The 16,594-nt window shown below is 34.4% G+C and overlaps 2 protein-coding genes across 2 annotated transcripts; both read right to left on the bottom strand.

The window, feature by feature from the left end:
* Positions 1-3,519: 3,519 nt before the first annotated feature.
* On the bottom strand, positions 3,520-4,203 carry LOC137657378 (MAP7 domain-containing protein 2-like). Its single transcript, XM_068391715.1, has one exon. The coding sequence runs from the start codon at positions 4,201-4,203 to the stop codon at positions 3,520-3,522; it is 684 nt and encodes a 227-aa protein (XP_068247816.1).
* A 79-nt stretch (positions 4,204-4,282) lies between these two features.
* Positions 4,283-13,030, bottom strand: LOC137657377 (trichohyalin-like). The gene is made up of 10 exons (XM_068391714.1): positions 11,570-13,030; positions 10,967-11,179; positions 10,648-10,843; positions 7,775-10,554; positions 7,103-7,690; positions 6,767-6,979; positions 6,431-6,643; positions 5,776-6,346; positions 5,272-5,514; positions 4,283-5,178 (listed from the first exon to the last, which is right to left on the bottom strand). Exons 1-10 carry the CDS (start codon positions 13,028-13,030, stop codon positions 4,283-4,285), a joined length of 7,374 nt encoding a protein of 2,457 aa, XP_068247815.1.
* Positions 13,031-16,594: the final 3,564 nt, after the last annotated feature.

Genomic DNA, 16,594 nt, shown 5'->3' with positions numbered 1-16,594 from the left:
CATCAGTATCATCGTTGGTAAGGTTACAAAATGTCCAGTCAGCAAGTAGCTAACCTAACCTAACCTAACCTTACCTAACCTAACCTAAACTACTTGCTGATTGTATATTTTGTAACCTTACCAACGATGATACTCATGATTTTGTAAATGGACCAAAATCTTGGATCTTTTGCAAAATGTCGAGATATTTGTCATTTTGCAAAGTAACCATGAATTTGGTCTTTTTGCATGTTCAAGTCACCAAACATATTCCTGATCCACTATTCCAGAACAATGGAATCTTCTTGAGGCGACACAGCGTACTATAAGAAGTCAGACTTATTTCTTCTGCATCTGTCCACCTGACAAAGAAACAGTACAAGTGAATCTTTGTCAAGGAACAGTTCATTCCAAAACAAGTGTGACTTCTTCCCTCTGCTGAGTATCTTTCTTTTATGTTCACAGCACTAAACTACAAAACTCAACTGAAACTTTTACTATTTTTTTTTTAATGTTCACGGCACAACATATTCCTATTCCATTATTCCTATATAATGGAAACCTCTTGAAGGGACACAGCATACTAAAAGAAGTAAGACTTATTTCTTCTGCATTTGTCCACCTGACAAAGAACCAGTACAAGTGAATCTTTGTCAAGGAACAGTACATTCCAAAACAAGTGTGACTTCTTCCCTCTGCTGAGTATCTTTTTTTTATGTTCACAGCACTAAACTACAAAACTCAACTGAAACTTATACTATTTTTTTTTTTTTTTTAATGTTCACAGCACAACATATTCCTATTCCATTATTCCTATATAATGGAAACCTCTTGAAGGGACACAGCATACTAAAAGAAGTCAGACTTATTTCTTCTGCATTTGTCCACCTGACAAAGAAACAGTACAAGTGAATCTTTGTCAAGGAACAGTACATTCCAAAACAAGTGTGACTTCTTCCCTCTACTGATTTTTTTTAATTTATGTTCACAGCACTAAACTGCAAAACTCAACTGAAACTTATACTATTTTTTTTTTTTTTTTAATGTTCACAGCACAACATATTTCTGTTCCATTATTCCTATATAATGGAAACCTCTTGAGGGGACACAGCGTACTAAAAGAAGTCAGACTTATTTCTTCTGCATTTGTCCACCTGACAAATGAACAGTACAAGTGAATTGTTCTCAAGGAACAGTGCATTCCAAAACAAATGTGACTTCTTCCCTCTGCTGAGTTTTTTTTTCTTTATGTTCACAGCACTAAACTGCAAAACTCAATTGTATAACTAAACTGCAAAACTCAATTGAAACTTATACTATTTTTTTTCACAGCAGAACATATTCCTGTTCCATTATTCCTATATAATGGAAACCTCTTGAGGGGACACAGCGTACTAAAAGAAGTCAGACTTATTTCTTCTGCATGTCCATCTGACAAAGAACCAGTACAAGTGAATCTCTGTCAAGGAACAGTGCATCCCAAAACAAGTGTGACTTCCTCTGCTGAGTTTTTTCTTTTTTATGTTCACATAACTAAACTGCAAAACTCAACTGAAACTTATACAATTTTTTTTTCACAGCACAACATATTCCTGTTCCATTATTTCTGCATAATGGAAACCTCTTGAGGGGACACAGCGTACTAAAAGAAGTCAGACTTGTTTCTTCTGCATCTGTTCACCTGACAAAGAAACAGTACAAGTGAATCTTTGTCAAGGAACAGTGCATTCCAAAACAAGTGTGACTTCTACCCTCTGCTGAGTTTTTTTTTTTTTTTTTTTTTTTTTTTTTAATGTCCGCAGTACAACATATTCCTGTTCCATTATTCCTGTACAATGAAAACCTCTTGAAGTGACACAGCGTACTAAAAGAAGTCAGACTTATTTCTTCTGCATTTGTCCACCTGACAAATGAACAGTATAAGTGAATCGTTCTCAAGGAACAGTGCATTCCAAAACAAGTGTGACTTCTTCTCTCTGCTGAGTTTTTTTTTTTTTCACAGTACTAAACTGCAAAACTTAACTGAAACTTATACTAAAATGTTAATTTTTATTTTTGTTCACAACACTAAACTTGAAGACAACTGAAACTTATACTAATCTTTTATTTTTTTTTTATTACACAGCAGTCTTTTTTTATTTTTTTTTTTTTTTACACTGCAGTAAACTGCAAAACTTAACTGAAACTTATACTAAATTTCAATTTTTTTTTCCTTTTTATGTTCACAGCATAACATATGACTGTTCCCCTATTCCAGTACAATGGAAACATCTTGAGGGTACAAAACGCACTAAAAGAAGTCAGACTTTTTTCTTCTGCATTTGTCCAACTGACAAAGAAGCAGTACAAGTGAATCTTTATCAAGGAACACTGCAATCCAAAACAAGTGTCACTTCTTCCCTCTGCTGAGTCCATCTTGTAGATTATTTCCTTTGCATCTGGAATGCCTGACTCGACTTTGCATTGACTGTCCGTCTCTCGGTGGTTATTACATAAAAACTTATTTCCTCACAAAACCAAACTAAAACTTAAACTAAAAACTAAACTAAACTAAAACTAAAGTGAAACTTATACTAAATCTGTTTTCCACTATACATAATTTTTATTTTTTTTTTAATTTTTTCTTGATTTTTATTATTTTGGGGGGGGGATTTTTTTATTTTTTTTTTTCTATTTTTTTCTTGAGGGAACACAGCGTACTAAAAGAAGTCAAACTTGTTTCTTCTGCATCTGTCCACCTGATAAAGAAACAGTACATGTGAATCTTTGTAAAGGAACAGTGCATTCCAAAACAAGTGTGACTTCCTCCCTCTGCTGAGTCCATCTTGTAGATTATTTCCTTTGCATCTGGAATGCCGGACTCTACTAGGCATTGTCTGTCCGTCTCTCAATGGCTATTGCAGAAAAACTTATTCCCTCACAAAACTAAACTAAAACTAAAAACTAAACTAAACTAAACTGAAACCTATACTAAAACTATTTTCCACTATACATGTATTTCCTATTTTTAATCTTTTTATTTTTTTTTTTTTTTGGTTTTTATTATTATTATTTTTTTTTATTATTTTTAGGATTTTCATTGTTTTTATGCTCACTGCACCAAACTGCAATGATTGTTCCTTTACACAATGCGATATCCTTCTTGGTCCCTGATTGTACTGCCGATACTCTTCCCTTCTCGGTCCTCCTTGATTGTACTGCTGATGTTGTTCCCATCTTGATCGTTCATGATTGTACTGCTGTTGTTGGTTCCTCTGCCCTGGCTGATGCCTTGGTGGCTCCTGGTGATACCACTGGCCACCATTCCTTTCCCATTGATCATATTCCTTCTGATGGCGTAGCTCTTCATCATAATCTCTTCGGTTTGCTTCGTCCTCCAGAATCAGTTTAGCATTAACCACCTTTTTGTACTTCTCCTCGAATGCCTCCTGTAGGAATTCGGGTTTGTCCTGATGTCTGTCTGGGTGGAACATCATGGACAAGTCCCTGAAGGATTTTATAATTTCTGCCTTTGTAGCTCTGTTCCAAACCCAGAACCTCTTAGTGACCTTTGTCTTCCCATTGCTTCTGTAGTGCTTTAGTATCTTCTATGATTTTTAAGAAATTCTCTGATTTCTTTATCTTTACCGTTTCGAAGTCCCTCAGGGCGACGTGGAAAATGCCAAGTTTGACAAGGAGCCTCCCTCGTAACATGAACGCTTTCCACCCTTCAATGCCTTTCTCTATAGCCTTGGAATAGTCTAATACAATATCCATATTAGGAGGCTTCTCAGTGGCTGCGTTTGCTTCAGCACGAAGGACATGCAGGAGAGCTGTTTCTTCGTTGTCAGTCTCCATAGTTAAGGCTTCACTGAAAATATTTATTGCCTCTTTGACTCTGTTGTTCATCTGTGCAAAAAATCCAGCCATCAATAAGCTTTTCCTCTTACGTTCATCCCTATTTTCTGTTTTCTCCTTAATTTCTTTCTTTGTCTCATTCTCAGTTTTACGAGCTTCCGTGTTTTCAAGTTTCAGCTTCTCCTTTTCTGTCTTCAATTCATCAACTTCACTTTTCAATCTATTTACTTGTTGCGTTTTCTCACCTTGTACTTTCTTCAGTTCTTCATTTTCAGTTCTAAATTTTTCCACAATCTTTTTCTCTTGCAGAATCTCAAGGTCTTTTATTTTGCACACAAATTCCAGTTTTTCATAATCACGCACCAAATCAGCTTCTTGTTTCTCCATTTCTTGCTTCAGTTCTTCAACTTCACGTTTCAAATTATTAACTTGTTCCGTTTTCTCACCTTGTGCTTTCTTCCTTTGCTCATTTTCGCTTTTTGAGAGTTTTCAGCAAATTATCATGTTCTTTCATCTGAAGGTCTTTTACGACACATTCAGATTCCAGTTTCTTTTTTTCTTCCTTCAGTTCTTCAACTTCACGTTTCAAATTATTAACTTGTTCTGTTTCTTCACTCTGTGCTTTCTTCCTTTGCTCATTTTCCTTTTTGAGAGTTTTCAGCAAATTTTCACGTTCCTTCATTTGAAGGTCTTTTACGACAAATTCGGATTCCAGTTTCCTTTTTTCTTCCTTCAGTTCTTCAACTTCAAGTTTCAAATTATTAACTTGTTCTTTTTTCTCACTCTGTTCTTTCTTCCTTTGCTCATTTTCCTTTTTGAGAGTTTTCATCAAATTTACATGTTCCTTCATCTGAAAGTCTTTTACGACACATTCAGATTCCAGTTTCCTTTTTTCTTCCTTCAGTTCTTCAACATCGAGTTTCAATTTATTTACTTGTTCCGTTTCCTCACTCTTTACTTTCTTCCTTTGCTCATTTTCCTTTTTGAGAGTTTTCAGCAAATTTTCATGTTCCTTCATTTGAAGGTCTTTTACGACACATTCAGATTCCAGTTTCCTTTTTGCTTCCTTCAGTTCTTCAACTTCAAGTTTCAAATTATTAACTTGTTCTGTTTCCTCACTCTGCAGTCTCTTCCTATGCTCATTTTCCTTTTTGAGAATTTTCAGCAAATTATCATGTTCATTCATCTGAAGGTCTTTTACGACACATTCAGATTCCAGTTTCTTGTTTTCTTCCTTCAGTTCTTCAACTTCACGTTTCAAATTATTAACTTGTTCCGTTTCCTCACTCTGCACTCTCTTCCTTTGCTCATTTTCCTTTTTGAGAATTTTCAGCAAATTTTCATGTTCCTTCATCTGAAGGTCTTTTACGACACATTCAGATTCCAGTTTCCGTTTTTCTTCCTTCAGTTCTTCAACTTCACGTTTCAAATTATTAACTTGTTCCGTTTCCTCACTCTGCACTCTCTTCCTTTGCTCATTTTCCTTTTTGAGAATTTTCAGCAAATTATCATGTTCATTCATCTGAAGGTCTTTTACGACACATTCAGATTCCAGTTTCTTGTTTTCTTCCTTCAGTTCTTCAACTTCACGTTTCAAATTATTAACTTGTTCCGTTTCCTCACTCTGCACTCTCTTCCTTTGCTCATTTTCCTTTTTGAGAATTTTCAGCAAATTTTCATGTTCCTTCATCTGAAGGTCTTTTACGACACATTCAGATTCCAGTTTCCGTTTTTCTTCCTTCAGTTCTTCAACTTCACGTTTCAAATTATTAACTTGTTCCGTTTCCTCACTCTGCACTCTCTTCCTTTGCTCATTTTCCTTTTTGAGAATTTTCAGCAAATTTTCATGTTCCTTCATCTGAAGGTCTTTTACGACACATTCAGATTCCAGTTTCCGTTTTTCTTCCTTCAGTTCTTCAACTTCACGTTTCAAATTATTAACTTGTTCCGTTTCCTCACTCTGCACTCTCTTCCTTTGCTCATTTTCCTTTTTGAGAGTTTTCAGCAAATTTTCATGTTCCTTCATTTGAAGGTCTTTTACGACACATTCAGATTCCAGTTTCCTTTTTGCTTCCTTCAGTTCTTCAACTTCAAGTTTCAAATTATTAACTTGTTCTGTTTCCTCACTCTGCAGTCTCTTCCTTTGCTCATTTTCCTTTTTGAGAATTTTCAGCAAATTATCATGTTCATGCATCTGAAGGTCTTTTACGACACATTCAGATTCCAGTTTCTTGTTTTCTTCCTTCAGTTCTTCAACTTCACGTTTCAAATTATTAACATGTTCCGTTTCCTCACTCTGCACTCTCTTCCTTTGCTCATTTTCCTTTTTGAGAGTTTTCAGCAAATTTTCACGTTCCTTCATTTGAAGGTCTTTTACGACGCATTCGGATTCCAGTTTCCTTTTTTCTTCCTTCAGTTCTTCAACTTCAAGTTCCAAATTATTAACTTGTTCTGTTTCCTCACTCTGTTCTTTCTTCCTTTGCTCATTTTCCTTTTTGAGAGTTTTCATCAAATTTTCATGTTCCTTCATCTGAAAGTCTTTTACGACACATTCAGATTCCAGTTTCCTTTTTTCTTCCTTCAGTTCTTCAATTTCAAGTTTCAATTTATTTACTTGTTCCGTTTCCTCACTCTTTACTTTCTTCCTTTGCTCATTTTCCTTTTTGAGAGTTTTCAGCAAATTTTCATGTTTCTTCATTTGAAGGTCTTTTACGACACATTCAGATTCCAGTTTCCTTTTTTCTTCCTTCAGTTCTTCAACATCAAGTTTCAATTTATTTACTTGTTCCGTTTCCTCACTCTTTACTTTCTTCCTTTGCTCATTTTCCTTTTTGAGAGTTTTCAGCAAATTTTCATGTTCCTTCATTTGAAGGTCTTTTACGACACATTCAGATTCCAGTTTCCTTTTTTCTTCCTTCAGTTCTTCAACTTCACGTTTCAAATTATTAACTTGTTCCGTTTCCTCACTCTGCACTCTCTTCCTTTGCTCATTTTCCTTTTTGAGAATTTTCAGCAAATTATCATGTTCATTCATCTGAAGGTCTTTTACGACACATTCAGATTCCAGTTTCTTGTTTTCTTCCTTCAGTTCTTCAACTTCACGTTTCAAATTATTAACTTGTTCCGTTTCCTCACTCTGCACTCTCTTCCTTTGCTCATTTTCCTTTTTGAGAATTTTCAGCAAATTTTCATGTTCCTTCATCTGAAGGTCTTTTACGACACATTCAGATTCCAGTTTCCGTTTTTCTTCCTTCAGTTCTTCAACTTCACGTTTCAAATTATTAACTTGTTCCGTTTCCTCACTCTGCACTCTCTTCCTTTGCTCATTTTCCTTTTTGAGAGTTTTCAGCAAATTTTCATGTTCCTTCATTTGAAGGTCTTTTACGACACATTCAGATTCCAGTTTCCTTTTTGCTTCCTTCAGTTCTTCAACTTCAAGTTTCAAATTATTAACTTGTTCTGTTTCCTCACTCTGCAGTCTCTTCCTTTGCTCATTTTCCTTTTTGAGAATTTTCAGCAAATTATCATGTTCATGCATCTGAAGGTCTTTTACGACACATTCAGATTCCAGTTTCTTGTTTTCTTCCTTCAGTTCTTCAACTTCACGTTTCAAATTATTAACATGTTCCGTTTCCTCACTCTGCACTCTCTTCCTTTGCTCATTTTCCTTTTTGAGAGTTTTCAGCAAATTTTCACGTTCCTTCATTTGAAGGTCTTTTACGACGCATTCGGATTCCAGTTTCCTTTTTTCTTCCTTCAGTTCTTCAACTTCAAGTTCCAAATTATTAACTTGTTCTGTTTCCTCACTCTGTTCTTTCTTCCTTTGCTCATTTTCCTTTTTGAGAGTTTTCATCAAATTTTCATGTTCCTTCATCTGAAAGTCTTTTACGACACATTCAGATTCCAGTTTCCTTTTTTCTTCCTTCAGTTCTTCAATTTCAAGTTTCAATTTATTTACTTGTTCCGTTTCCTCACTCTTTACTTTCTTCCTTTGCTCATTTTCCTTTTTGAGAGTTTTCAGCAAATTTTCATGTTTCTTCATTTGAAGGTCTTTTACGACACATTCAGATTCCAGTTTCCTTTTTTCTTCCTTCAGTTCTTCAACATCAAGTTTCAATTTATTTACTTGTTCCGTTTCCTCACTCTTTACTTTCTTCCTTTGCTCATTTTCCTTTTTGAGAGTTTTCAGCAAATTTTCATGTTCCTTCATTTGAAGGTCTTTTACGACACATTCAGATTCCAGTTTCCTTTTTTCTTCCTTCAGTTCTTCAATTTCAAGTTTCAATTTATTTACTTGTTGCGTTTTCTCACCTTGTGCTTTCTTCCTTTGCTCATTTTCCTTTTTGAGAGTTTTCAGCAAATTTTCATGTTCCTTCATCTGAAGGTCTTTTACGACAAATTCGGATTCCAGTTTCCTTTTTTCTTCCTTCAGTTCTTCAACTTCAAGTTCCAAATTATTAACTTGTTCTGTTTCCTCACTCTGCACTCTCTTCCTTTGCTCATTTTCCTTTTTGAGAATTTTCAGCAAATTATCATGTTCCTTCATTTGAAGGTCTTTTACGACGGTCTCAGATTCCAGTTTCCCTTTTTCTTCCTTCAGTTCTTCAACTTCAAGTTCCAAATTATTAACTTGTTCTGTTTCCTCACTCTGCACTCTCTTCCTTTGCTCATTTTCCTTTTTGAGAATTTTCAGCAAATTATCATGTTCCTTCATCTGAAGGTCTTTTACGACGGTCTCAGATTCCAGTTTCCCTTTTTCTTCCTTCAGTTCTTCAACTTCAAGTTCCAAATTATTAACTTGTTCTGTTTCCTCACTCTGCACTCTCTTCCTTTGCTCATTTTCCTTTTTGAGAATTTTCAGCAAATTATCATGTTCCTTCATTTGAAGGTCTTTTACGACGGTCTCAGATTCCAGTTTCCCTTTTTCTTCCTTCAGTTCTTCAACTTCAAGTTCCAAATTATTAACTTGTTCTGTTTCCTCACTCTGCACTCTCTTCCTTTGCTCATTTTCATTTTTGAGAGTTTTCATCAAATTTACATGTTCCTTCATCTGAAAGTCTTTTACGACACATTCAGATTCCAGTTTCCTTTTTTCTTCCTTCAGTTCTTTAACTTCAAGTTTCAAATTATTACCTTGATCTGTTTCCTCACTCTGTTCTTTCTTCCTTTGCTCATTTTCATTTTTGAGAGTTTTCATCAAATTTACATGTTCCTTCATCTGAAAGTCTTTTACGACAAATTCGGATTCCAGTTTCCTTTTTTCTTCCTTCAGTTCTTTATCTTCAAGTTTCAAATTATTACCTTGATCTGTTTCCTCACTCTGTTCTTTCTTCCTTTGCTCATTTTCCTTTTTGAGAGTTTTCATCAAATTTACATGTTCCTTCATCTGAAAGTCTTTTACGACACATTCAGATTCCAGTTTCCTTTTTTCTTCCTTCAGTTCTTTAACTTCAAGTTTCAAATTATTACCTTGATCTGTTTCCTCACTCTTTACTTTCTTCCTTTGCTCATTTTCCTTTTTGAGAGTTTTCAGCAAATTTTCACGTTCCTTCATTTGAAGGTCTTTTACGACACATTCAGATTCCAGTTTCCTTTTTTCTTCCTTCAGTTCTTCAACATCAAGTTTCAATTTATTTACTTGTTCCGTTTCCTCACTCTTTACTTTCTTCCTTTGCTCATTTTCCTTTTTGAGAGTTTTCAGCAAATTTTCATGTTCCTTCATTTGAAGGTCTTTTACGACACATTCAGATTCCAGTTTCCTTTTTTCTTCCTTCAGTTCTTCAATTTCAAGTTTCAATTTATTTACTTGTTGCGTTTTCTCACCTTGTGCTTTCTTCCTTTGCTCATTTTCCTTTTTGAGAGTTTTCAGCAAATTTTCATGTTCCTTCATCTGAAGGTCTTTTACGACAAATTCGGATTCCAGTTTCCTTTTTTCTTCCTTCAGTTCTTCAACTTCAAGTTTCAATTTATTTACTTGTTCTGTTTCCTCACTTTTTACTTTCTTCCTTTGCTCATTTTCCTTTTTGAGAGTTTTCAGCAAATGTTCATGTTCCTTCATCTGAAAGTCTTTTACGACACATTCAGATTCCAGTTTCCTTTTTTCTTCCTTCAGTTCTTTAACATCGAGTTTCAATTTATTTACTTGTTCCGTTTCCTCACTCTGCACTCTCTTCCTTTGCTCATTTTTCTTTTTGAGAATTTTCAGCAAATTTTCATGTTCCTTCATCTGAAGGTCTTTTACGACACATTCAGATTCCAGTTTCCTTTTTTCTTCCTTCAGTTCTTCAATTTCAAGTTTCAAATTATTAACTTGTTCTGTTTCCTCACTCTGCACTCTCTTCCTTTGCTCATTTTCCTTTTTGAGAATTTTCAGCAAATTATCATGTTCATTCATCTGAAGGTCTTTTACGACACATTCAGATTCCAGTTTCTTGTTTTCTTCCTTCAGTTCTTCAACTTCACGTTTCAAATTATTAACTTGTTCCGTTTCCTCACTCTGCACTCTCTTTCTTTGCTCATTTTCCTTTTTGAGAATTTTCAGCAAATTTTCATGTTCCTTCATCAGAAGGTCATTTACGACGCATTCGGATTCCAGTTTCCTTTTTTCTTCCTTCAGTTCTTCAACTTCAAGTTCCAAATTATTAACTTGTTCTGTTTCTTCACTCTGCACTCTCTTCCTTTGCTCATTTTCCTTTTTGAGAGTTTTCAGCAAATTTTCATGTTCCTTCATCTGAAGGTCTTTTACGACACATTCAGATTCCAGTTTCCCTTTTTCTTCCTTCAGTTCTTCAACTTCACGTTTCAAATTATTAACTTGTTCCGTTTCCTCACTCTGCACTCTCTTCCTTTGTTCATTTTCCTTTTTGAGAGTTTTCAGCAAATTTTCATGTTCCTTCATCTGAAGGTCTTTTACGACACATTCAGATTCCAGTTTCCCTTTTTCTTCCTTCAGTTCTTCAACTTCACGTTTCAAATTATTAACTTGTTCCGTTTCTTCACTCTGCACTCTCTTCCTTTGCTCATTTTCCTTTTTGAGAGTTTTCAGCAAATTTTCATGTTCCTTCATCTGAAGGTCTTTTACGACACATTCAGATTCCAGTTTCCCTTTTTCTTCCTTCAGTTCTTCAACTTCACGTTTCAAATTATTAACTTGTTCCGTTTCTTCACTCTGCACTCTCTTCCTTTGCTCATTTTCCTTTTTGAGAATTTTCAGCAAATTTTCATGTTCCTTCATCAGAAGGTCTTTTACGACGCATTCGGATTCCAGTTTCCTTTTTTCTTCCCTCAGTTCTTCAACTTCAAGTTCCAAATTATTAACTTGTTCTGTTTCTTCACTCTGCACTCTCTTCCTTTGCTCATTTTCCTTTTTGAGAGTTTTCAGCAAATTTTCATGTTCCTTCATCTGAAGGTCTTTTACGACACATTCAGATTCCAGTTTCCCTTTTTCTTCCTTCAGTTCTTCAACTTCACGTTTCAAATTATTAACTTGTTCCGTTTCCTCACTCTGCACTCTCTTCCTTTGCTCATTTTCCTTTTTGAGAGTTTTCAGCAAATTTTCATGTTCCTTCATCTGAAGGTCTTTTACGACAAATTCAGATTCCAGTTTCCTTTTTTCTTCCTTCAGTTCTTCAACTTCAAGTTTCAATTTATTTACTTGTTCCGTTTCCTCACTCTTTACTTTCTTTCTTTGCTCATTTTCCTTTTTGAGAGTTTTCAGCAAATTTTCATGTTCCTTCATCTGAAGGTCTTTTACGACAAATTCGGATTCCAGTTTCCTTTTTTCTTCCTTCAGTTCTTCAACTTCAAGTTTCAATTTATTTACTTGTTCCGTTTCCTCACTCTTTACTTTCTTTCTTTGCTCATTTTCCTTTTTGAGAGTTTTCAGCAAATTTTCACGTTCCTTCATTTGAAGGTCTTTTACGACAAATTCGGATTCCAGTTTCCTTTTTTCTTCCTTCAGTTCTTCAACTTCAAGTTTCAAATTATTAACTTGTTCTGTTTCCTCACTCTGTTCTTTCTTCCTTTGCTCATTTTCCTTTTTGAGAGTTTTCAGCAAATTTTCATGTTCCTTCATCTGAAGGTCTTTTACGACACATTCAGATTCCAGTTTCCTTTTTTCTTCCTTCAGTTCTTCAACTTCAAGTTTCAAATTATTAACTTGTTCTGTTTCTTCTCTCTGTGCTTTCTTCCTCAGCTCATTTTCCTTTTTGAGAGTTTTCAGCAAATTTTCATGTTCCTTCATTTGAAGGTCTTTTACGACGCTTTCAGATTCCAGTTTCTCTTTTTCTTCCTTCAATTCATCAACATCACGTTTCAATTTGCTTATTTGTTCCGCTTTCTCATTTTCATTTTTCTTTATTTCTTCATTCTTAATTTTAAGAATTTCCACCAAATTTTCCAGTTCTTTCATCTGAAGGTCCTTTTCGACGCATTCAGCTTCCAGTTTCTGGTATTCAGATGCCTTCTCAAATGTCATCTTCTCTTGAGTCTCTTTCGCTCTATTCAATTCATCTACCATACTTTTCATTTCATTTAGTTGTCCATGTAACTTATTATTTTCATCCTCAAGATTTTCCAAGAGAGTAGTCCTATCTTCGTCTTCTATTTTGAGTTCCTTTCTGTCCAATAGATTTTTGCATACATTTGCCATTTCTGGAACATATTCTTCAAGAGAGCTGTTGTCTACATCGTCTCCAGCCATCCTCCTTCTAGCAAGCATAATTCCGCCGAAAATGACGGAAGCAGCAGCCATGCCGATGTAAAAGTTCTTGTTTCCATTCGAAAGAGCTTCTTCTTTCCTTTCTCCCAAGTCAAATTCGGAGAGAAGCTTGCCAACGAACCACGATTTCAATTCATCTTTGAATCTTAATGCTTCTCTCTCCATCTGGTGCAACCCAAGTTCGCACCTCTGTAGTTCCTCTCGGGCTTTCCACAAGCCCCCAATCCAAGGACAGCGCTGCAGCCACCTGCCGAGGAATCCATCATGAGAGGCGACTACACGGGAGTCTTCGAAGCGCGGCGCCTCTGGGAGTAGCCACGAAAGCCACTTGAAGACCCACGACTCCTGGAGTGTTCTCAGCTGTCCCTGAAGTTGTACCGACATGTCCTCGCATGCAAGGGCCGAACTTGCCTTTTGAGGCCAGTCGAATCTTCCTTTAAGGTTTCCAATGATATTCATCCACATTCCAATCGCTTTGTTTGCTTTGAAAGTCATATTCAATGATGCAGATTCTGAGCTTGTATCAGCTATATTTTCAGGAAATTATTCTTGGCACTAGACGATCCCTCTAGAGACTTCAAAATCTCTGGAGACATTTAGAATCAGCAACTCCATCGATAGAATTCCCGGATATTTCTCTTCTTCGTTCAGAAGACGGTGTTAACTTAATACTACTACTACTACTACTAATACTAATACTACTAATACTACTACTACTACTACTACTACTAATAATAATAATAATAATAATAATAATCGTTGATGCAATATAGGAGCCCGGAACCATCCGGAGACTTCAAAATTCCTGAAGACATTTAGAAATCACCAACGCCATCGTCAGATTTCCCCTGACATTTCTCTCCTCTCCATTCAGCAGACGGTGTTAGCTTGATGATAATAATAATAATAATGATAATAAAAATAAAAATGATGATAATAATAATAATAATAATAATAATAATAATAATAATAATAATAATAATAATCTTTGATGCAATATAGGAGCCCAGAGACCTCTGGAGACTTCAAAATTCCTGGAGACATTTAGGAATCACCAACGCCATCGTCAGATTTCCCGGATATTTCTCTCTTCTTCGTTCAGAAGACGGTTAGCTTAATAATAATAATAATAATAATAATAATAATAATAATAATAATAATATGATATTAATAATATTTCTTTCTGCTTCGTTCAGAAGATGGTGTTAGCTTAATAATAATAATAATAATAATAATAATAATAATAATAATAATAATAATAATAATAATGTAACGTTTCAGCGAATATCCAAACACCATGATTAGACTTTAAAAAGAAATTCTACGAAACTTGGCCTATAAAACTGAATCTGTGGAAAAGAACTTGATAATCTGCCACCAACTTTAGCTTAAGATCAGGTGTTACTCTGAAAGCCCCTTTCTAAAGCATAAAGTATAAAGGTCCAACCTCTTGCGCGGCGTAAGAACCCGTAAGTTCAATGCCTACAACACTGAAATAGGTTTCATGTTGCTTCTTTTGTTCTAGTGTTTGGGGACTTGGTTTTATGTGCTTAATGGCATGTGAAATATTAATTTTGAGGTGAGGCAATAAAAAAAGAAATGAGGGTCGTGGGAACCAAGCCTGCGAAATGGAAGTAGGCAAAATCCACCTGATATATATATATATATATATATATATATATATATATATATATATATATATGTGTGTGTGTGTGTATATATATATAAATATTACAGTCATTTTGTAACACTGGTCATTTTACAAAATGCCCGGCCATTATGCAAAAAGACCAAATTCGTGGTCACTTTTCAAAATGACCTAAATATATCGACATTTTGCAAAAGGGCCAAGATTTTGGTCCATTTACAAAATCATGAGTATCGTCGTTGGTAAGGTTACAAAATATCCAATCAGCAAGTAGATTAGGTTAGGTTAGTTAAGGTTAAGTTAGGTTAGGTTAGCTACTTGCTGATTGGACATTTTGTAACCTTACCAACGACGATACTGATGATTTTGAAAATGGACCAAAATCTTGGCCCTTTTGCAAAATGTCGAGATATTTAGGTCATTTTGAAAAGTGACCATGAATTTGGTCTTTTTGCATAATGGCCGGGCATTTTGTAAAATGACCAATTTTACAAAATGACCGTAACATATATATATTTATATATTTATACATATATATGTTTATATATATATACAGTTATATATATAAATAAATAAATATATGTATATATATATATATATATATATATATATATATATATATATATATATATATATATATATATATATATATATATACAGTATATATATAAATATATAAATATATATATGTATATATATATATATATATATATATATATATATATATATATATATATATATATTACTGTACAAGCACAGGTCGATTGTTTTTCTAATTTGCATTGTGTTATAAACTATGTTTATGTTGCAGAGTCAAAAGGTTACTTTATTCTTATCATATGGAATAATGTTATTATCTATTCAATACGGTGTTACTGGGGTAAACATTGCTTGTTTTTAAGCACAAAAATGTAAATATTGCACAAAGTCTTACATTTGCTTGCTTTTGGAAATAATAAAAGATTTTGCGTCATTAAGCGTTTCCCCTTATAATGGACTTAATGTTTCTAAATAAAAATTAGTGTATCTCAATTCTATAACCCTCCTATTACAGACTATTTCTTAGTCGGTAGGTGTTCTTACATATGTATCTTCATCACAGTGAGAAACCTCTATCTAAGGTATATATAGACTATGAGAAAGCTTTTGATTCTGTCAAAACATCAGCAGTAATGAAAGCACCTCAAAGATAAGGAATAAATGAATCTTGTGTTAGTATACTAGAAGATATATATATACGGCAAGTGGACTACAGCTATCTTAAAATTACATAAAGAAAGTGAGAAACTTCTGGTTGAGAAAGGACTTAGACAAGGAGACCCTATATCTCCTAAATTATTCACTGTGCCTCTAGAATAAGGTTTTAAGTATTCACATTAGGAAAATGTAGGAATTAACATTAGTTGGGGAACACCTTAACAATTTAAGATTTGTAGACAAAATAGTTGTGTTTAGTGAATCATTTGAGGAATTGCAAAGGATGATAGAAGATTTGAATAGAGAAAGCAGAAATGGAGGACTGAAAATGAATATGACTAAAACCAATATAATGTTCAATGAAAATGCAGATACAACGAATAAGGGTTATGAATGGACCTCTAGTTAGGACAGACAGTAAGTGTCTCCTCAGGATATAAAAACGAAATTAAGAGAAGGATGAGAATGGGATGGAGAGCTTTTGGTAAACCCCCGAACTTGTGCTTTCGTAAAAATTATGTCCTTGCCGTTTCAGATGATAAAATAACTTCTTGGCAGAAACCTAGGAGAGATAGCCTAGTTGAATAGCTTTCTTACAGATGATGATGTTAGGTGTTACCAAGTTACTCAGCCTGCGATTATTGAATCACTGTTGGTACAGATTTAGACTATGAATTGTTCTTCCCCGACAGGTGGCGATACGGTATGGCTGGAGATTAAAAGTTGGTACTTGGCAACTCTAGATCTGCGATAGAAATTCGCTCAATGGAGAAAATTATGATAATCACCAGTTTAATTACCAAACGGTAATATGTGACATACTCTTAGTGTCAGCTCTATAGTAAACACCATTCATCCAGCATAGTCGGACATAAAAATTTTACTAAATGTCAGTAATATGAAAGACAACTTGCTCTAATCATATAAGATTACTGTATTCGATATGAAACCAAGTATATTTTTTGGCTTGATACTGTAATAAAATTTAGTCTGATGATTTTAGATTTATCAATTTCTCTGGTATTTCTTTTTCAAAATATCCACGAAGATGTTCTTTATTGATAAAATTCATTATATAAAATGTAACAATTTATGACAAAAAAATAAAGAATTTTATCATGAGATTTGTTTGAGGAGCTTTAGGCTATGCAACCTTATCATGTGATCACACAAGAAAAAGTGAACTCTATTAAAAGAATAAGTCAGTTACTGTT

This window comes from Palaemon carinicauda, chromosome 18 (genome assembly GCF_036898095.1).
Source record: "Palaemon carinicauda isolate YSFRI2023 chromosome 18, ASM3689809v2, whole genome shotgun sequence".
NCBI lineage: Eukaryota > Metazoa > Arthropoda > Malacostraca > Decapoda > Palaemonidae > Palaemon > Palaemon carinicauda.
The sequence above is the reverse complement of the archived record's forward strand: the minus strand, read 5'-3'. Positions and strand labels throughout refer to the sequence as shown.

Bases quoted from the DNA above. Each gene is read 5' to 3' on its own strand.
- LOC137657377 (XM_068391714.1), bottom strand. From the start codon at position 13,030: ATGACTTTCAAAGCAAACAAAGCGATTGGAATGTGGATGAATATCATT. The intron at 6,980-7,102 runs GTTAATAATTTG...ATTCTCAAAAAG, and splicing joins AGAGTGAGGAAACGGAACAA to GAAAATGAGCAAAGGAAGAG. The intron at 5,515-5,775 runs GTGAGGAAACGG...GTGTCGTAAAAG, and splicing joins GCAAAGGAAGAGAGTGCAGA to ACCTTCAGATGAAGGAACAT.
- LOC137657378 (XM_068391715.1), bottom strand. From the start codon at position 4,203: ATGGAGAAACAAGAAGCTGATTTGGTGCGTGATTATGAAAAACTGGAA.